The following is a 22,033-nucleotide window of genomic DNA, read 5'->3' as shown; positions in this document are numbered from 1 at the left end:
TATGGTTTTGGAGTAGCTCATGACTTTAGCCAATTATGGAAGAGGATTCCTCACCACTACAGGAACATCAATTCGAATTATGAATGATGTACTGGACCTACTAGAAGCTTTAAAATTCCAAAACGAAGTGGCCATTCTGAAATGTAAGGTTCACACTAAAGAGGACACCGCACAAGCACAAGGAAACACCTTTGCAGACCAGGCTGCGAAAGAAGCCGTCTCACAATGCAATTCTCCAGAGCAACCAAAACAAATCTACAGACTGGAAATGCGCAGCCTGCTCCAAGACCTAGTAAAATGCAACGTGAGTGTTCACGAGAAGAAAATGGACATGGATGCAAGCAGGTTTCTAATTTTGTGAAGATGGTATTTGGAGACAAGCAGAGACCGACAGACTAGTTGCACCACAGTCGCTGATGTCCTATTCGGCCCGACAGATAAACTCATGGGGGCACCTGGCCTCTCAACAAATGTTGGCTCGATTCCAGAAGAGCTGGTGGGGTCGAGGATTCAAGAAACATGCCCAGGTGGTGGCAGACCTTTGCATCACCAGTCATAAGAACAATTCAGGACCTATAACATCAATGCCTCAGTTATGAGCTCCTGCCCCTGCAGGACCATTGCAGCATATCACGGTTGATTACATTACCCTTCCACCATGTCAGGGATACACTGACATCCTGATAATAGTGGACGTTCTCGAGATGGGTAGAGGCCGTCCTGGCAAGAAGAGCTACAGCTGGCCACACAGCTAAGATTCTATGCAAAGACACAATTCCCAGATGGGGAGTACCAACCAGTATAGACTCAAAAAACGGAATCCACTTTACAGGCACTGTTTGCAAAGAAGTTTGTAAGCTATTGAATATCCAGTGGGAGCTACATTGCCCTTGCCACCCACAATCCTCAGGGCAAGTGGAATGCTTGAACCGGACCCTGAAGGGGAAATTTTCAAAGTATCACCAAAAAGGAACGCTATGGCCTCAAACCTTACCACTAGTCCTGTGCCGTATCAGGGCAACACCAAACATAAACACGGGCTTGAGTCCATTCGAAGTAATTATTGCCATCTTTGCCAGGGACTATTTACTAACAAAAAGTTGATTGTCATTTGATGAGTGATGCATTACTTAAATATTGTCAGAATATAACAAATGGCATCAGTTCTGCTTCCTTACAGGTATCAGCAATGTGGGGTACCTCTCCCAAAGGCGGGCACAACCTCACGTCAGGAGTTGAAGTGTATGTAATGAATTTGCTGAAGGAATCATTGGGGCCCAAGTGGGAGGGACTCTATCAGGTGCTGCTCACAACTCAAGCGGTTGTGTCTCACATGTTAAAAGAGCTCATTAAGATTAAAGCTAATTTCTGTAAAATGCTTGCCGCCATTTTGATATTTTGTTGTCTTTTCAGCTTAACAGACTATGGCGGACCCACAAAGGATCACAAGGAGTTAAATGATACTTTTCTTTATATGTCCAAGGTGTCTGCCAAAGATTTCAATGTTTCCAAATGTTGGATATGTATTGCGATTCCCATCCACTCACGGGAAGTTATTCCCTCTTTGTCTATTCCTTTAGTACTTCTGAGACAGCAGAATGGTACATTTTTCAAAGTATTGCACATTCTTCCCTAGCTTGTGAGGGAGCTGATACATGGGGGGAACGAGATCTTGGATCTATGGGAGAAAGAGGGCTCAGTTGTGGTCTGTAGGTTACCCGCTGACTATATTTCAGGAGATACCAACCCAATTATGACGGACCAGAATCCTCCCCATATAAACCTCCCAACCACCTTCATTCAGGAGGGATCAGTGTGTTTGACATGTCATCACCCTAAAGGACTTGAAATGGAATATAGTAATAGCACCCACTATTTTAATGTAAGTCGGGCCTACAAATGTACTCCAATGTTAATAGAGGCTGCTCTTTGTTCCTCCCCATTGACAGGTCCATACAATTCTACGGTGAGAATTTCTCAGATCGCTGGTACCCAGATGTTGCTCACTTTACTTCCTATAACGGTACTTATTTTGTTTGCGACCAGAATCTATCCTTGACTTCCATGTTTTTGGTCAGGATCATGTTATCTTGGGTGTGTGATACCTGCTATTCATCATTTCCCTTCTGTATTAGAGGTAACAGGGGTAAGAAGTAAACGTGCAACAGGTTTCTTGCTCATTTTATTCCTTTTTATTTGGATGCCAAGGTAGCCAGAGTTTAATAAGATGAGTCATCATAGAAAAGGTAGCTAATGACACCTCTGCAGCCCTGCTCAAGATTTCCACTGAAATGCTAGCTATCCATACTGTGGCCTTGCAAAATCGAATGGCTCTTAATTATATTCTCGCCGAGAAAGGTGGGACATGTGCCATGATTAGGTCTGAATGTTGTACTTACATTCCAGATAGCTCCAAAGAGATCACTGATTTTGCAAAACACATCCAGAAGGAGGTTGAAAACCTCAAGCAACTCGAATGCAGCACCCTTTGGGGTTGGGGTACTGGGTGGCTAGGGTCTTTGGGGGCCTCAGTGGTGCAAGGTTTGGCCATGTTCTTTGTAGTCATTTTTGCTATGTGTTATGAATCTAACACTAAATGTATCTGCAAGAGAATGTCAAGAAGCCAATGGTGCCTATGTATTCACTTAAGACAAATACCTCTACAAGGTATGAGCAGTTCTTAATAGCAGCGTAAAATGTAACTCTTTCAAGGATTGCCCATTCCAGTGTTGAAGGCTGTTCCTAAACAATGGACCATCAAAGACAAGTGTAAATGTGTTCCTTTTAGCTTTTATTTTCGCTTTACTCTACTTGCGCTTCATTCCATTGGTTTAGAATCAAAAGAGGGAACTAATAATTATTGATTTGTTGATGGGTTTTAGGTGCTAATTGAATGCATAGCTTAAGAGTGGTTTAAGCGCTAAAGAGAAATTATTAAAAATGTCTTGACTGTGAGAATAGTCATTGTTTTAGATAATTATTCAACTATTGAACTCTAGTGTCTTGACTGTGGAAATTTGGACATTGTTTCAGTGAATGTTTCATATAATGAATTGACTATTGTATTTCAGTTCATTTAGCAATACGAATGTATCAACTAATTAGTTACAGCAAGGCCTATGGCCAACAGTGGTGTTTGAAACCTATTTTCATAAGACTGTGCACGTAGACGCTGAACTAACTTTGATGATACCAGTCAATGTTAAGTAATGGCCAATATTTGATTAATAAATCATCCTCTAAGTAACAGACATACATTTGAACAAATCAGGTCTCAGCTGAGAATTAGAAACCAACTAGAGTAAATGAGGGATTAGAGCATAGATAAGGATTCCCTTAAAAGTAAGACCTTATGGTCAAGGTCTCGTTCCTGAATTTCTGTCTTCCTGAATCATCTATTTCTTTGTTTGAAGTGATTTCTCTATGTTTATATGTTTAATGCTTTCCTTTGCCATGTATTTGACCCGTTCATTTATTGTTTGATATTTTGTTTCTAAGTTTGGATTCAAGTGTATTAAAGTGAATAATTAGGAATAAAGTTGTATTTTTGACATCTCCAATCAACCAGACAATTGATTATTATCAGAAGGTAAAACAAGAGTCCCAATAGCCCCCCATTACAGGGGTCCCTCTCCTTGTTGCAGGGGGCGGGTCCTCCTATTGCAGGGGGCGGGTCCTCCTATTACAGTGGCTCCTGCGGGGGTCTCCCTATTACAGGAGTCCCTGTGGGTAGGGGCGGGGGGGGGGGGTGGCTCTCTGATGGCCTTGGTCTCTACAGGCATGGCAGACCTCACAAGGGGGCTCCTTGGCCCACTGCGAGGCTCACCACACCAAGACCACGCTGTTAGAGAATACATGTTATCCGCGCCGGGCAGCACATTAGCACAGTGGATAGCACTGTGGCTTCACAGCGCCAGGGTCCCAGGTTCAATTCCCCGCTGGGTTACTGTCTGTGTGGAGTCTGCATGTTCTCCCCGTGTCAACATGGGTTTCCTCCGGGTGCTCCGGTTTCCTCCCACAGTCCAAAGACGTGCAGGTTAGGTGGTTTGGCCATGCTAAATTGCCCTTCGTGTCCAAAAAGGTTAGGAGGGTTTATGGGGATAGAGTGGAAGTGAGGGCTTAAAGTGGGTCGGTGCAGACTCATGGGCTGAATAGCCTCCTTCTGCACTGTATGTCCTATGTGGTTCCCGGTCGCAGGGACTGGAGAATCACAGGAGGCCGGTGTACAGGGTGGCAGGCCCGCAAAATAGTGACCTATTTGCATTTATTTACAGCCTTCTGCAGCGAGCATCGTGGACATTGTTCACACTGCCAGAGGGGGTTCAGAGCACTGCACGCCGATCCTAAGTCCTGAAAGTCATGCTTGTCAGGTGAATTGGACATTCTGAATTCTCCCTTGGTGTACCCGAGTGGCAACTAGAGGATTTTCACAGTAACTTCATTGCAATGTAATGTAAGCCTTCTTGTGACATTAATAAAGGGCTGGTTTAGCACAGTGGGCTAAACAACTGGATTGTAATGCAGAACAAGGCCAGCAGTGCGGGTTCAATTCCTGTACCGGCCTACCCGAACAGGCGCGGAATGTGGCGACCAGGGGCTTTTCATAGTAACTTCTTTGAAGCCTACTTGTGACAATAAGTAATTATTATTAATAAAGATTATTATTATAGTTACCCAGGAGCTAGACCAGTTTTTTTGTCTCACCTTACCTGGGTAACTACCTGTTCTAATCCCATTAACTGGGTAACTATACGGGTAAATATGTTGGAATTGTCTGTTGGCTCCAACTCTAGTTGCAAGTTTTTCCAGAGGGTCCCAGGGAAAAAAACCTCCCTTATCATTGGGACTTCCCAAGTGGTCCAGTAGTGCATCTTACAGGATGCGTCCAGTTTGGAGCATCAGGAAATCAGAAGATTTGAGCCACTATTTCATGTTTACTTCCCCGAAATTCAGCAGGTCCAAATCCTTCAGTCCCCTCCACCGAAACAGCATTTCCGCAGATCTAACTTCATTCCAACCAAACCTTAAGACGCGCACCACCCCACTCCAGGACTCACAGGCCCCGTGGATTCCTTCTTTGCTTTGTGTTTTCTGCTTTAAAAATGATAAAGTAGAACATGCTGCAAAAAAATAAATGAAATATACCGATGTGAAATATCGGGACCAGTGATGAAGGAGAAAGCGGGCGGGGGTTTCGAGAGGCTGCAAATGTTGAAACCAAAGTCCAGTCTCAGCAATATCCAGTTGTTCAAAGTTCAACCCGCAGAACATAGATGCTCGTCGCTTCCAACATAGAAGAAGTACAATGGAATGACCAAGTAATCAGTGGCTCTTATAGTCTCAATTGGCTACATGAGAGCAGGGATGTCCATTGCTGCTGAGAAACAGCTTAAAATGTGTTACTGGGGCAGCAAACACCACCGGGGGGGAGACACACAGGGCTGGCTCATCTGTGGATGAAAACTGAAAACATACAGCAAGCAGTTCTGGCTTGTGGTTAAGACACTACAGGAAAGAACCCCCTTTTGCTTCCTTCTACCCTATGAACAGAGAAGCGGGTGGAACTACAGTGAAGGCAGCAATTTGATTCGCTGCCCCAGGAGTTTCTGCTCACATCCAAGTTGGCGGCTCTTGCCATGGCAGAGGGTAAGTAGCGCTCGCATTTTTAATCCTCTGACGCTTTGCAGGCAAACTATTTGGCCCGCGTGCCCTCGCCGGGCTGCGAGTTCTTTCCCAGTGTCTGCTTCGCTGCGAATGGGCCGGGGGAACAGGTTCCCTTCCTCTTTCAAGAATCGGAGAGGAACGCGGAATATTATTAAAAAAACACAGCGGCTCCGCGCTTCTTTTTGCCCGCACTCAAAATGGCGGCCGAAGTTTCCCTTCAGGTTGGGGAGGGGTGCTGGGCACGTGATCCGCGCCGAGATGGCGGCCGGACGGCTCACTGCGCTTGCGCCAGCCGCCGTTCGGTTGCCAGGGGCGGCGTTGAGTGAGTCAGGGACCGGCGTCTCTTCCCTCCCGCCGCCTGATGGCGGAGGCCGAGTTGGAAGCGACGCTGGGCAACCCGCCTTCCGAGACCTCAGACAGCGACGGCGAGGAGACTCCCGGGAGCGAGTCACCCGAATGCGCCGAAAGGCCGCCGTCTGGTCTGCGCCACCAGCACCAAGCGACCGTCAACCCTGCGGCCCGGGAGCGGGTGTGCGGCCGCCTGCAGGACAGCAAAAGCCTGGACGGCCTCAGCGAGGTGCTGGGCGGCATCCGAGGCCGGGATGGCAAGCTGGAAGGGCGGAGGGCGACCATCTCTAGCGCACTGGAGCTGGAGGGTACAGTCAGCCACGACGGGGACCTCACCCACTATGTGGCCAACAACCTACAGCATAAGATCAAGATGAGTTCGAAGCAAAGCCTTGACCAGGAGTGTGAGTACCGGGGAGAGGCGAGAGAGGGCCGGCCAGTCCATCCAGCCCGTGACTTTGCATGTCTCCCGGGTTCGCTTTGCGACTTTGAGCAATGTACCCGTTGCAGCAAGTTAGCGCCTCATCCAATTACCCAGTACAAGCAGACGCACTGATGGAGTTTGCTCGTTGTCTACCATTGATATTCGCTCAACATTAAGAACTTCCCAAGGGCGACAGTGCCAGGGCAGTGAGGGCAAGGTGACCAATTCGCGGAGAATTTTATGGGACAACAAAACATGGGGGTCCAGTAGAGCGGAGGGAGGGTGTTGTCAGAGGGGGGAGACGGAGGGAGGGGTGAGTCGCTGCTGGGGTGAGAGTGGGGAGGTGCAGACGAGGTCGGTGCCAGAGGGGGGAGGGGGAGGGGTGCCAGAGGGGGGGGGGGGGGGGGAGGGGTGCCAGAGGGGGTGGGGGAGGGAGGGAGGGTGCCAGAGGGGGTGGGGGAGGGAGGGAGGGTGCCAGAGGGGGTGGGGGAGGGAGGGAGGGTGCCAGAGGGGGGGGGAGGGTGCCAGAGGGGGTGGGGGAGGGAGGGAGGGTGCCAGAGGGGGTGGGGGAGGGTGCCAGAGGGGGTGGGGGAGGGTGCCAGAGGGGGTGGGGGAGGGTGCCAGAGGGGGTGGGGGAGGGAGCCAGAGGGGGTGGGGGAGGGAGGGAGGGTGCCAGAGGGGGTGGGGGAGGGTGCCAGAGGGGGTGGGGGAGGGAGGGAGGGTGCCAGAGGGGGTGGGGGAGGGAGGGAGGGTGCCAGAGGGGGGTGGGGGAGGGAGGGTGCCAGAGGGGGTGGGGGAGGGAGGGAGGGTGTCAGAGGGGGTGGGGGAGGGAGGAGGGTGCCAGAGGGGGGTGGGGAGGGAGGGAGGGTGCCAGAGGGGGGTGGGGGAGGGTGCCAGAGGGGGGTGGGGGAGGGTGCCAGAGGGGGGTGGGGGAGGGAGGGTGCCAGAGGGGGGTGGGGGAGGGTGCCAGAGGGGGGTGGGGGAGGGAGGGAGGGTGCCAGAGGGGGGTGGGGGGGGAGGGAGCCAGAGGGGGGTGGGGGAGGGAGGGAGGGTGCCAGAGGGAGGGGGGGGGGGGGGTGGGGGGGAGGGTGCCAGAGGGGGGTGGGGAGGGAGGGTGGCAGAGGGGGGGGGGGGGGGGGTGGGGGGGGGAGGGAGGGTGGGAGAGGGGGGGGGAGGGGGGGGGGAGGGAGGGTGCCAGAGGGGGGGGGGGAGGAGGAGGGAGGGAGGGTGCCAGAGGGGGGGGGGAGGGAGGAGGGTTGCCAGAGGGGGGGAGGGAGGGGGGGGAGGGGGGGGGGAGGAGGAGGGAGGGAGGGTTGCCAGAGGGGGGGGGGGGAGGGAGCCAGAGGGGGGGGGGGGAGGGAGAGAGGGTGCGGAGGGAGGGAGGGTGCCAGAGGGGGGAGGGAGGGAGGGTGCCAGAGGGGGGGGGGGGAGGGTGCCAGAGGGGGGGGGGGGAGGGAGGGAGGGTGCCAGAGGGGGGAGGGGAGGGAGGGTGGGTGCTAGAGGGGGGAGGGGAGGGAGGGTGGGTGCCAGAGGAGGGGGGAGGGTCGGTGCCAGAGGGGGAGGGGGGAGGTTGGGTGCCAGGGGGGGAGGGGGGAGGGTGGGTGGGGTGCCAGGGGGGGAGGGTGGGTGGGTGCCAGGGGGGGAGGGTGGGTGGGTGCCGGGGGGGGAGGGTGGGTGGGTGCCAGGGGGGGAGGGTGGGTGGGTGCCAGAGGGGGAAGGGGGGGGAGAGAGGGTGGGTGCCAGAGGGGGAGGGGGGTGGGTGCCAGAGGGGGGGGGGGGGTGCAGAGGGGGAGGGGGGGGGTGCCAGAGGGGGTGGGGGGGAAGCCAGAGGGGGAGGGGGGGGGAAGCCAGAGGGGGAGGGGGGGGGAAGCCAGAGGGGGAGGGGGGGGGAAAGAGAGGGTGGGTGCCAGAGGGGGGGGTGGCGGAGAGAGAGGGGGTGGAGTGCCAGAGGGGGAGGGGGGGAAGAGAGGGTGGGTGCCAGAGGGGGGGGGGGGGGGAAGAAGAGAGGGTGGGTGCCAGAGGGGGGGGGGGGGGGGGGGAGAGAGGGTGGGTGCCAGAGGGGGGGGGAGAGAGGGTGGGTGCCAGAGGGGGAGGGTGGGGAGAGAGGGTGGGTGCCAGAGGAGGAGGGGGGGGGGGGGAGAGAGGGTGGGTGCCAGAGGAGGAGGGGGGGGGGGGGGGAGAGAGAGGGTGGGTGCCAGAGGGGGAGGGGGGGGGAGAGAGGGTGGGTGCCAGAGGGGGAGGGGGGGAGAGAGAGGGTGGGTGCCAGAGGGGGAGGGGGGGTACCAGAGGGGGAGGGGGGTTGGGGGGAGGGGGGGGGAGAGGGGTGGTGCCAGAGGGGGAGGGGGGGGTGCCAGAGGGGGAGGGGTGGTGCCAGAGGGGGAGGGGGGTTGCCGGGGGGGGGGGGGGGGGGGGAGGGTGGGTGCCGGGGGGGAGGGGGGGGGGAAGGGGTGGTGCCAGAGGGGGAGGGGGAGGGGGGTGCCAGAGGGGGAGGGGTGGTGTGCCAGATGGGGAGGGGGGGGTGCCAGAGGGGGAGGGGGGCGGTGGTGCCAGAGGGGGAGGGGAGGTGCCAGAGGGGGGGGTGGGTGCCAGAGGGGGAGGGTGGGTGGGTGCCAGAGGGAGAAGGGGGGGGGAGAGAGGGTGGGTGCCAGAGGGGGAGGGGGGGGGGGGAAAGAGAGGGTGGGTGCCAGAGGGGGGGGGGGGGGGAGAGAGGGGATGGAGTGCCAGAGGGGGAGGGGGGGGGAAGAGAGGGTGGGTGCCAGAGGGGGGGGGGGGGAGAAGAGAGGGTGGGTGCCAGAGGGGGGGGGGGGAGAGGGTGGGTGCCAGAGGGGGGGGGGGGGGGAGAGGGTGGGTGCCAGAGGGGGGGGGGGGGGAGAGGGTGGGTGCCAGAGGGGGGGGGGGGGGAAGAGAGGGTGGGTGCCAGAGGGGGGGGGGGGGAAGAGAGGGTGGGTGCCAGAGGGGGGGGGGGGGGAGAGAGGGTGGGTGCCAGAGGGGGAGGGTGGGGAAGGGGTGGTGCCAGAGGGGGAGGGGGGGTGCCAGAGGGGGAGGAGTGGTGTGCCAGAGGGGGAGGGGCCAGAGGGGGAGGGGGGGCGGTGGTGCCAGAGGGGGGGTGGGTGCCAGAGGGGCGGGTAGGGTGGGCGGGTGCCAGAGGGGGGGTGGGGTGGGCCGCTGCCATTGGGGAGGCGGAGGGTGGGCCCCTGTCATTGGGGAGCGGGGGTGGTTATCATTGGGGAGTGGGGTGGTGGCTGTCGGGTGGAGTGGAGGGGGTCACTGTCGAGGGGCGGAGGGATGGGTGCGGTTGGGGGGGGGAGTCGCTGTCGAGGGGGCGGTGCGGGGGTCGCTGTCGAAATGAAAATCACTTATTGTCACAAAGTTACTGTGAAAAGCCCCTAGTCGCCACATTCCAGCGCCTGTTCGAGGAGGCTGGTACTGGAATTGAACCGGGCTGCGGGCCTGCCTTGGTCTGCATTAAAAGCCAGCGATTTAGCCCAGTGTGCTAAACCAGTCGAGGGGGCTGTGCGGGGGGGGGGTCACTATCGAGGGGGCTGTGCAGGGGGTCGCTATCGAGGGGGCTGTGCGGGGTGTCGCTGTCGAGGAAGCTGCGGGGGGGTCGCTGTCGAGGGGGCGGTGCGGGGGGGTCGCTGTCGAGGGGGCGGTGGGGGGGTCGCTGTCGAGGGGGCGGTGTGGGGGGGTCGCTGCCGAGCGGGCGGTGGGGGGGGGGTTGCTGTCGAGGGAGCGGTCATTGTCGAGGAGGACGGTGGGGTTTGCTGTCTGGGTGGCGGGGGGGGCGATCTCATAGGCAGGGCTGAGGGAAGTCACTGGCAGATGGGCGCAGGATAGTTTGCTGTCGTGTGGGCACGGTGGAGATGTGTTCGCTGTTGGGGGGGGTGGGGGAGTGGTTGCGAAGAGTGGTCCGTTGTCTGAAAACATGAGTTAAAGGTTTGAAATATGTGAAAAACAGCATGGATGCCATCAGCATGCAGCAGTGGGCACAATTACGGAGCAATCGCAAAATTTGGATGATACATTGAAAGTTCCTCAGCATCGCTGAATGGACAGTATAATGTCTTCAGCACTTGACTTAAGTTAGAGAGTTGGTGATTGTCATTGAGGGAATGATTTTGCTTGGCACTTTCAGTAACTTGTAGTTGTCAAGTGCTTGGTGAGTTTTGAGCCAGTGAATGAGATGTCAGAGCACCACTGGATTTTGCTGACAGACCTGATAGAGGTAAATGTTAAAGAAAGTTGAGGTGAATTGGAAATACATAGCAGCATAATTAGTATGCATTATGAGATTCAGTTTATTGCTTTAGAATAGTTATCATTCACTATGGTTGATAATTGAGTTTCTACCATAATTAATTTTTAACTTAACTCTATCAGTGAACTTTATTTGCATCAAATTGTTTAATTAGATTAGTTTGAATCTATTCCCGGTTAAGTAAACATTGTATGCAATGTACACCATGTGCATGAAATAATAACTTTATTACTGAACAACAAAATTCAAATTATTCAATCATCTGGACTTTGGGTATTGAAGAATGCAAGCACAGACCTAGTGTTTACTCTCATTCCCACTTGCACAGTATTTTCCTTATGTAATGTTCAGTCATTGGTTTGATACCTGGTCAATGGATTTTGTTAATGTTAAGATCCATCCATCGTCCTCCATCATTTTTAATTAGTATCTTTATTCCCAGCCAACTCCCAAACCCCCTCCGGCAAACCACAGAGTAAGAAGTCTCACAACACCAGGTTAAAGTCCAACAGGTTTACTTGAAATCACAAGCTTTCGTAACCCTGCTCCTTCATCAGGCAAGCCATCTAATAATTTGTGCACCAGTGACAAAAGTCATTGTAGATCTGGGACAAAAGGAGGATTGTAGGAATATTGGATTCTAAATATTGGGGAAATTTAAGGGTTGAAACTCTGGGGTTAGAATTCGTTTGACTGCAGTGGTCATGTTTTTAAAAATGAATTGGGTATTCTAAATTTATTTAAAAAACCAAATTGCTAAAAATACACACTCGAGCTGGAAGTATCTGTGGAGATAGAAATAGTGCTTTAGGTCCGTGGTCTTTCATCAGAACTGAGAAAAGCTGGAGTTGTAATAGCTTTGAGTATGGCGTCAGTGGAAAAAGAACAAAATAAAGATCTGTGATAGGGTGGAACGCAGAAGAACTTGAATGAAGGAAGAGTCAGACATAGAGGGTCAAAGGGAATGGTGATAGGGAAGAAAATAAAATGAGAGCCTTCAGCAGATATGCTGCTGTCAGAGAAGAAAAATTAGATAAAATGCAGGCCAGAAATTACAGTCTGCTTTTTGAACTGCGTTGAGTCAAAAAATTAGAAAACTTCCTTATTGAAAGATGAAGTGTTAGTCAAACTTACATTGAGCTTCACTGGAAGAGCGTAGTAGGTTGAGGACAGATGCCAGTGTGAGAGCAAGCTGGAAAATTTAAATGACCAGTCACTGGAAGCTTGAGGTAATTCTTATGGGCTGAGAAGGGTGTTCCACAAAGCAGCCACCTAAACCTGTCTGTCTCCCCAATGTAGAGACCACATTATGAACAGTGAATACAACATGAGTGCAAGAAGTTTACATAAATTACTTCGCTTGGAATGAATGTTTGGAGCTTAGTACGGAGAAGAGGTAAAAGCTCAAGTGTTCCATTGCACATACATGGAAAGGTGCTGTGGGTACCTTTGTGAGTGTTAGAAGAGGGGACCAGTGTGTTGTAGAGGGAACCGTTTAGATTGCTCAAAGGGGAGGGAAAAATGTGGTTGGTGGCATCATATTGGAGGTGGCAGAAAAGGCAGATAAACCATTGAATATAGGGGGTGTAAAATGAGGACAAGGAAACCATTGTCATGGTTCCCGGGGGGGGGGGGGGGGGGGGGGTGCTGGAAATGAGTTAAATGGTTGAGGGTTTTGCCAACCACTCTGGGGAGTGTCCTCGGTTGATGACGAAGGAGGACCAATCAGACCTGGTATGGAATATTGCAGCCTACCAAAGATTATTATCATAAGAAATGATGATATGGAGAAACTGGGAGAATGGAATGGAATCCTTCCAGGCTGTAGGGTTTGAGGAAATGTAACCAACTTGGATAGCTGAGCGAGTCAGTGGGTTTATAGTGAATTTTGGTTGACAGCATATCCCAGAAACAGACCGAGAAGTCAAGGAAGGGAAGAGGACCATGTGAAAGTCAGAGAAAGTTAGAAGTAACATTGAAGTATTTCAATTCAGGGCAAGAGCAGGAAATGGCACTACACAGCCTCAATGTACCTGAAAAAGAATTGAGGGAGGATGCCAGGTAGGAGGCACATATCCTATAGACAGGCATGGCAAGGTCCCATACAGGTCCATGATGGGGCTAACTTTAAAAAAAGATAACAGTTCTTGGATCAGGGTGGCAGTCAGTAGATCGATACGAGCCGAACCAGCCCAGTCGGAGCTGTTAGGAGTGAGAATAGATGGGAATAGGGAAGAGAAGCAAAACACGGGTAACAACTTGACCTCTGATTTGCGACAGATAAATTATTTCTCAGCTGTAGGCAGGGAGTGTGAAATTAATATAATTTTCTTTCATTCTCTCTTTGCCAATGGATTAAATTAATGTAAAACCTTTGTACAGATACGTAGATGGATCAAGATCATTTAAATTTCTTGCAAAAGTAATATAAATGTCACAGATGTGCATTGGAAAAAGTCAGATGTACACTATATATTTACCAATACAAAGAAAGCTGTATGTTATATGTCGCAATGTATGGGATACATTTAGGCCAGTCCAAAGGTCACCATTTCATCAAATAAATATAATTGGGAGGATACTTTATATTTCGGGTCTACTTTCTCTTTAAGTTATTGTAATAGAAAATAGAATGCTCACAAAATCTGCTCTTATGAATCTGAGTGCAGGTCTCATTCAAATTTTGTTAAACAAATGAACTTGTTTAATGTTGCTTTAACAAACTGGGCAATTAAAATAAATATGTGAGGCAGTGAAGACTTGGCATTCTTTCTTTTCTTTCCCAGCTGGAAATAGCGTGAAAACCAGAAGTATGGAAAGATTAAAATCAGACAATCCTCCAATAGATCCTGGCGTACTGCTAGATCTGGAGAAAGACGCAAAGGAGGTGGCACAGAAAGTCGATCAGATGATGAAAAGCCTAAATGCCACCATTCAGAATGTATGTATGAATTAGGTCCTAATCAAGGTCTCACTATGACAGTTGATTACCAATCATGTTAAAACCATTGGAAAATGTTTATAACTTTGTCCGCTTTGTCGTTTTTCCCGTATCCCTACATTTTTTGTTTTGACTCAATTATTACGATTTTAAAAAATTCTGTTAAAATTTCATCTTTACATCCGCTGCTCCAAGGAGAAGTTACTACTGTTCCTTGAATCTCATCTGTTTCTATTTTCCAAATAAGTCTGTTATGTGGTACTTCATACTGGCTTTTTGAAGTCCACAAGTACTACATTTTCTGCACAATTACATTCATTAACCCTCTTTGTTAATTGATCAAAGAGCTCAATCAGGTTAGTCAGACATATTTTGCACTTAACAAGTGAGAATTAATTTTGCCCTGGGCAATGATTGTTGGTAGTGTTATGCGTCCAGACCAGAAACCCAATTTTGGTTAAGAGCCCGGATTAGAACCCAACTATTTGCATTTGGTAAAACTGTGAGAAAATGTTACAACACAGGAGTGATAGCATTGGCCAGTAGATATATTTAATATTAAAGCAGACTTTAATTTGAACGCAATTAAATGCATTAGCAACAAAGAAATAACTATAGTTAACAGGTACAATATTATAACTTGCTTCCTGAAACCTGCCTCTACATTCCAATTTAGCAACCCATATATTCCAAATACCACTTGTGTAGAAAGTTGACAACTGGGTTTTATTTGCTTATCTTGGTGCAGAGTCCGTGCAGAGAGAAGCCTTTTTTTTGGATCAAGCGGAAAATCTTCTGCTCAGCTTAGAGCCCTGGAAGCAAATCCTAGATAGACCTGGCCTCTCCCATAAGCTACACCAGCTACCCTCTTAAGCACACCGCATTCTTTTGCCTCTTGTTACAAGATGTGCTTTGATTTGTTTAGCCTGGCTCAAACTGTTACAACATTACATTAGCTCTCTATCTGCAAAAGTCACTGATTACCTCCGTTTTAATCACAGCTCTGCAAAAAATCACTGATTACCTCTGTTTTAATCACAGCTCTAGCAGACATACTGTCTTGTAAGCATTTTAACCTAGGCTTCAATAACATTATTGAAAAAATATAAACTATAAAATGTGACCATTTCTTATATTCATCACAATGGTTATTCCAATACTGACATTAGATTAACTGGCCTGTAGTTACTAGGTCCCCTGTCGCCTTTCTTTAAACATGGGTGTAAGACTTTTGATCATCCAGTTCACAGACACCACTTCCATATCTATGGGGGATTGAACAGTTGTGGTCAGGGATCCTGCAGAGGCTTCCAATCATCGTGACTTGCTAACTTTGAGTGGTATTAAACTGTTCAGCACTTTCTTTGATCTATTTTTATCTTATCCAATGTCAATACTCCCTTTACTGTAATATAATTTTATCATTTTTGGTGAAAACAAATGCAAAATACTCGATCAATACCTCAGCAATGCCTCTCTGCCTTAATTGGAAGGTTTCCTTCTTTGTCCCTAATCAGTCCCACCATTCCTTTAACTAGCTTTTTGTTTTATATATGTGTACGAATGATTTCTGAGTTCCCCTTTACATTGCGCTAAACTTTATTCAGTCCCTCTTTGGCCTTGTATCCACTTCCAATTTCCCCCTACTCTCTGAATTCTGCCTGATTTTTTTCTGCATTCTGTGTCAGACACTTGTCATAAACCTCCCTTTTCTGTTTTATTTTACCTTTTGTTTCCTTTCCGAGAGCTCCAACTGTGCTTTCTATCCTCTTAGGAATATTCTTGCTTTGAACCGGTACTATCTCAATCTTGACTCCTGTCATTGCTCATGTATTGATTTCCTGGCCAGTCTTTCTTTATCCAGTACCTAGATCCCTTCACAAAACACTGAAATTGGTTCTCCTTCAGTTGGGTATTTTCACTTTTAATCTTTATCCTTTAAACATAACTTTGTTATGACCATTATTTCACAGATGGTCTCCTACTGAACCACATTGAACTTGTCCTTCCTCCTTCTCCAGAACTAGATCCAGCATAGGTTCCTACATAATAAGACTAGAAGCATACTGATTAAAAGTTCTCCAATATACATTTTAAGAATCCATCACCCTTCTTACACTGTGCACTATTTTTCTCCCAGTCCATGTCAGGATAATTGAAGTTTCCTATATCTCAATATTTTTACATATCTCTGAAATTCGTAGCAGGTTTTCTCCTCCATTCCCTTTCTATTGCTAGTGAAATACTTAAATTCAAGAAGTCACAGCTTTATGTTTAGCATTAACTTGAGGTTATTTTTTTTAAACAGATGACAGCACTAAGTGTGGGCTACATTCAAACTTATCGAGATTCAGTGGACAGTCTTGGAGAGTCAGTGGATATGAGTATAAAGGTGAGAGCACAAAAACAAAAAAAATAAACCTAGTTTAGTTCAATTTTGATTTCAGTTATATTATATTCTGTCAAATAAGTATTATAATGCTCATAGCTCAAGATTTCTACTGCTGTTGGGCACTCCTGTAGTTCCTGTGCTAGATTACGAAGTAGTAAATTAACACCTAAATTTGAACTTCAGATCCTGGTCTTCTCTGCTGTTTGTACACTTTCTTCTAAATTGAATGCCAATTTGAACAGAGGCAGAAAATCTGTACCCATCAGTATCAATTCAGACACTCTCTGGCTGACTAGCCAAAGGCAGTCCATGAATATATTTGCAGGCAACCTCAATGAGAACAAGTAACATGAGAAATTCAGGGAAGAAAACTGATTTGGGTAATACAGCTTTTAATGTGCAAGTCATTTTAAAACTGCTTCATCAGTGCAGGATTTTCCTCCTTTGCCATTGGTCTGGCCTGCCACATAGAATTATAGAATTCCTACAGTGCAAAAGGAGGCCATTCAGCCCATCAAGTGTGCATCAACCCTCTGAATGAGCACCCCACCTAGGCCCACTCCCCCACCTTATCCCCATCCAATCTTTGGTTACTAAGGGTCAATTTAGCATGGCCAATCCACCTAACCTGCGCATCTTTGGATTGTGGGAGGAAACCAGAGCAGCTGGAGGAAACCCACGCAGATACGGGATGAATGTACAAACTCCATACAGACAGTTACCCAAGGTCGGAATTGAACCCTGTCCCTAACGTTGCTTGCCACTGTGTCGCTTTATTGTTGGTTGAGTAAGATGATAACCTGGGTAGCTGCAAGGGTGTTATTGGTAAGGCTCAGGTTGTTCATTGCCTAACAAGCCTTGCTAGATATTTGTAATGTGGAGCAGTGACAGAAATATGCCTAGCCTCCCTCACCTTGCCCCTATTCAAACAACCATTCTAAAAAATGGTGCTCATTTGGATGAAATAATAAAGGGCAATTGGTACTCTTGAAACCATACCTCAGCAACGAATCAATGGAAGGAATAAAAAAACTTCCTTCATTTGGCATTGTATAGAAAAATATTATAATGCCTTTAATACTGCAGAACTGCAATACTCCACATAGCAATTATCAAGAATGGGATATATATGTTTTAAAACGTTTTTTTCCAATTAAGTGGCAATTTAGCGTGGCCAATCCACCTGACTTGCACATCTTTGGGTTGTGGGGGTGAAACCCACGTAGACACTGGGAGACTGTGCAAACTCCACACGGACCCCGGGGCTGGGATTGAACCCGGGTCCTCGGTGCTGTGAGGCAGTAGTGCTAACCACTGTTTTAAAAATATTTTGTGCTGTACGGGCGATGCCTTTTCTGGCAATTATTAAGACACAATTTGAAAATGCTACTAGCATCACATTTATATAGGGAGAGTATTTTGCAATGAACTTGGGATTCTTGTTACTCCCAGCTTAACATTGTGCTTCAGAATGGAGCCAATGACCCCCTCATTTCAGCGATAAGGGGAAAGAGAAGAGAGGGGGTCTTATAGGGACCATTTAGAGGTTAAGTATCATGCATCAGATATTGGACTTGCCCACTGAAATCCTGATTACATTGATTTGTTTGGGCCCTTTTGGTTTAGCCAAGTACAAAGAAGGAAAGTTGGCTATAAGGCAAATTGGGGATGGGAGTGTAGGTGTCTTCTGATTTTGCTCAGAAGTATACAGTGTGCCAGTCCACTGCAACTTCAAATGATGTGGCATGTTTAGTTTTGGAGCTGTTCCCCACTTTTGCTTTGGAGACTGATAATTTTTAGTGGCACCATCCCCTTAATAAACACCAATACAAAGTACTCATTAAATATTCTAGCCTTGCCCTGCACCTCTAAGCATATCTCACCCTAGCAGGCTTCACCCCACCTCTTACTATCTGTTTCCTACTTGTGGAAGATTTTGGGGTTCTCTTTTAGAAGTAAAACTTGGCCTAAAAGTGGAAACATTAGGAAGAAATGTTGAGAAATAATGGCATCAATAAAAATGAGGAAGTGAAAAGGGGAAGGATGTTGTTAAAGGATAGATGTATAAATAACTGGTTAAATATTTGCCTGTTCTCTGGAGCACAAGAGTCCTAATTAACAATTCTTTCCAAAATTGTAATTTTTACAGTTCCCTAAAAGATGGACTGGGTTTAGTGATATTAACATTTCTAAAAAGGCTATGTTTATGGATAAAATGAAACAATATTTCTACTCTATGAAAGATCATGCTGCAAGTTTGACAGTAATTGGGGAGTGGAAATGGGAATAAAACAATGTAATTGAAATTAGCACATTTCCATCTTCCTCACAGATACTTCACAAAATATTGCCATTAACTTATCATTTTTAATAGATACTTCAAAGTACCTTTGTATGTGAATGCTTGAAGATACCAAAAATGCACTTTAACTCTGGATTTACACATTTAGAATTTTTTAATGAAAAAATTAAATCCAAGTCCCAGTCACCATTTATTGAGTATCAGACTGTTGAGAATGAATTGCTAAAAGACATGCATGTGAGGCCCTCTGACTTTACCAGCATCCTGTCAATACCTACTGACATTAATAGAGAGTGACAAGGAAGGTGCACAACATTTTCTGCACCTTGAGCAGTTACTGTTGTGATCTTTGAAATACTCGTTACTGTGCACAATTATAAGTACAGAGATTTTGGCTAAGACCAAGCATTGGATCAGGTGTGCGATCAGGTGTTGAAGCCTATACTTGTTAGCTTAGATCTAGTATGTCTCTTGTGGGGACCATGAATTGGATTCAGTTTCAATTTTAATTGTTTTTTGGAGCAAGCAAGGTGATTGAACAGGGTGTGTCCTGTCCACTTTATGCATTGGCTTGTAACTCTGAGAAAGGAATAACTTTTTAAAATTATAAGTAGAGTTGTCTCCAATATGGAGATACACTATATTCAGTGATTTGGAAGACTGGGCGCCTTTGCTGGTGGCAGCCATCAAGTATAAAACACATTTAATCTAACCAAATCTTCCTGATAATTTTTTTCCACATTCTATTGATTTGAATGCTTTTTGTCACTCTGATTCCTTTTGTGTGAACTGTCATTCGTGAATGTTCTGAGCTGGGCAGCATTGTGGTGCAGTGGATAGTACTGCTGCCTCACGGCTCCGAGGTTCCAGGTTCGATCCTGGCTCTGGGTCACTGTCCGTGTGGAGTTTGCACATTCTCTCCATGTTTGCGGGGGTTTTGGCCCCACAACCCAAAGTTGTGCAGGGTAGGTGGATTGGCCACGTTAAATTGCCCCTTAATTGGAAAAAAGTAATTGAGTATGCTAAATTTATTTATTTTTTAAATGAATGTTCTGAGCTACAGGGAGAAATGGGGTAAGTGTTTGAGGTGAATTGCTCCTTCAGAAAGCCAGCACATGCACGACAGGCCGAATGGCTGCTTTTTGTGCTGTAGCCATTCGCTGATTCTCCTGCATTAGGTTAGTGAGCACTCTTTATGGTAGTGTTTGGTTAATGGTGTATTTTGTTGCTAGAGCATCAAACAACTAGATAGTGATGCAGCAAGCTTCTATGTTAAATTGACACTGTCCTTTTAAATAAATTCCAATATTTTTTGAGATGTGAAATAGTGCGTAAATGAGTATCTTGTAAGTTGATAATAAGTTCATAATCTTGGAAGCAATCTGTGTTATTGAAGGCTCTTGCGCTATTTTTCATCACCATTGGCCTAACATTCTTTGATTGTCTTTTCAGGGCATGTATACACTAATGGCCCGGTGTGAAGAGCTGGACAGATCTATGCAGCCAATTCTTGTCCTGTCTAAACAGATCCACGAGGTGAAAAGAACTCTGGAAATGTTCGAAACACTCTGCAAATAACTGGCTCTGTTAATGTGGTCTAATAATTGATTTTTTTTGTTCAGATATTTTTACTGACTTGTAGAAAGTCAATAACTGCTGCAACAGAAGAACATTACTACAATTAGCAGCAATTGGGACACTGGTGATGGCATCTGCAAATCCTTCAAAGCCTAATTGTTGTGTTCCTGAACAAAACTCCATGCAGTTGGCTTAGCAAATTTGGTTACAAGCACCTTGATGTTTACATTGTGTCCAACCAGAAGAAAAACACATGTAAACAGTTTATAATTCATTACCCTATTCCTCCTTCAAGATGAAGGTCTGCTGCTTTTCCAATGATTGAATTAGCAAGTTGGATTAACATACCCACATATTTTCTCAGTCAATGTTGGAAGGCGCAGCACGTTTTGAGGCAACAGGTCATGAATAACAATGCAAATGGAGAGCACCATAAACCTGTCTATCTATTGACCAGGAAGCACAACATTTTGAAAATTTAATGTTTATGATAAAATGCACTTAAGACAGGAATTTGGAGGGAAAATAATAAAACAATAACTTGATGAGAATTTGCACTGAAAGCATTTTAACTCGGGCATGTTAATTGGTACCGGATTAAGATAAATCATGCGTGATTTGAATTGAAATTATATGAAACTTGTTTTGAGCTGGCAGTTTATTAAAAGGGATTAGTATCTAGATTCTACCCTACATCAGTAACTCTGCTCTAGATTTAGATTTGATCACAAAGCTAATGTGAAATCTAAAGCCTTTTAGCTTTGTTGTCAAACAGTTTGTGTGCCAATCCGTCCTAATAGCCATATGGTTTCACTTGGGATCTGGTAACAGTTTAAAAGCCATGATGTTCTTCTCTTAAAAACAACCTGTCTAAAATGAGTTCATAAACCACAGTGGGAAGTGTAGAACCAGAATGATGCTGTGCATCATGTCAGCTTGGTTCAGTAATAGCTCTCCCACCTGTGTTTGAAGATTGTGTGTTAAAGTCCTGTTACAGATTGAGAGCACATAATGTATAACATCACTTTTTAAGTACCATACTGAGGAAGTATTGCATTGTTGGAAACATCAGAAATGTTAAACTGCCTGCTTTAGTGGGTGTAAATGATCCAGTGGCAACTTATGTGGAGTAGTTTGTTTTCTGGTAGCTTCACCAGATGAACTGGTTATTGATCTGACTAGTTGTGTTTTCTTCAATAATAATGACTGAAAATCTATTGACTGTTCACTGCTTTGGTACACCCTGGAGATATGAAAGATATCAATGTAAATGCAGTCTATCTTTTCATATTCTTTGAACCTGATGATTGTTATTTGTATAAGGATAAGGAAACTACAAAAATGCATCTGCTACTGGAAATATTTTGTACTCTAATGATTGCTATATTATCTACGAATCAAGCTCATTCAGATGCAGAGAATGTTTATTTCCTACAGGAAAGAAAGAGTGATATCAGCTAAGGATCTGCATGGAGCAAATGCATGACTCAGTAGTGATTTATATATTTGCTCTGCTTTCAGACTGATCAGAGCCAATTTTAAAATGCTTTACCAAATCCTTAGAAATTTTCTGGGTTCAAGTAATTTCTGAAAGTTGGTTGGTTTGAAAGATAATTTTAACAAAGCCTGTCCTTCATTCCATACACTCCAAATCTCTTGGTCTTGCACTCCAAATCTCTTGGACTTTCTTTTTAAACGTAAAAACTATGTTGCTTTGCAAAGGCGGCATTTCATTCCTTGCAGATTTTGCTGTGACTGCTGCATACTTGGTGTAACCACGTTTCCTTCCGCTCTTAAGGGGTTCTCGCGTTGTGCTAAATTGGTACTTGAGATGGATTGCAAGACCATTGTTTTTTAAACAGGCCATTTTAGTGACATCTACTGTTTATAAAGTAACAGCTCAAATTAGAAGCAGAATGTGTTTTAAAAGCTTGGCTCTGAGACAAAATCATGAGTTCAACCATATTAATGTGTAACAATTCAGATCACCTACCTCAGTTGAATGAGCTTTGTCTATTGTCCCTTTAGTCCCATTCCCTTCAAGGGAAGATATTATATTATTTTACCCCCCCCCCCCCCCCCCCCCCCCCCCCCCCCCCCCAGGACAATAAAACTACTTGATCTGT

General features: G+C 47.1%; 1 protein-coding gene across 2 annotated transcripts; it reads left to right on the top strand.

Moving 5' to 3' along the window:
• The first annotated feature begins 5,942 nt into the window (after positions 1 to 5,942).
• Positions 5,943 to 21,267, top strand: borcs6 (BLOC-1 related complex subunit 6). Of its 2 annotated transcripts, XM_038810722.1 has the most exons (5): positions 5,943 to 6,416; positions 13,481 to 13,635; positions 15,944 to 16,027; positions 19,782 to 19,865; positions 19,952 to 21,267. In XM_038810722.1, the coding sequence occupies exons 1-5, from the start codon at positions 6,026 to 6,028 to the stop codon at positions 20,012 to 20,014; spliced, it is 777 nt and encodes a 258-aa protein (XP_038666650.1). In that variant the 5' UTR covers positions 5,943 to 6,025; the 3' UTR covers positions 20,015 to 21,267. The 2 variants fall into 2 exon arrangements, with proteins under 2 accessions (XP_038666650.1, XP_038666651.1); XM_038810723.1 differs by having other exon boundaries at positions 5,945 to 6,416; positions 19,782 to 21,267.
• Positions 21,268 to 22,033: the final 766 nt, after the last annotated feature.

Source organism: Scyliorhinus canicula, chromosome 11, assembly GCF_902713615.1.
Source record: "Scyliorhinus canicula chromosome 11, sScyCan1.1, whole genome shotgun sequence".
NCBI lineage: Eukaryota > Metazoa > Chordata > Chondrichthyes > Carcharhiniformes > Scyliorhinidae > Scyliorhinus > Scyliorhinus canicula.
Note: the sequence above shows the minus strand (reverse complement) of the source record. Positions and strands in the feature narration are given on the sequence as shown.

What these genes read in the sequence shown, in the direction of transcription:
- borcs6 (XM_038810722.1), top strand. Translation starts at nt 6,026, where the DNA reads ATGGCGGAGGCCGAGTTGGAAGCGACGCTGGGCAACCCGCCTTCCGAG. An exon ending in CAGTGGATATGAGTATAAAG is followed by an intron (nt 16,028 to 19,781) that starts GTGAGAGCACAA and finishes TTGTCTTTTCAG; the next exon opens with GGCATGTATACACTAATGGC. An exon ending in TGTCTAAACAGATCCACGAG is followed by an intron (nt 19,866 to 19,951) that starts GTGAAAAGAACT and finishes TTTTTTGTTCAG; the next exon opens with ATATTTTTACTGACTTGTAG.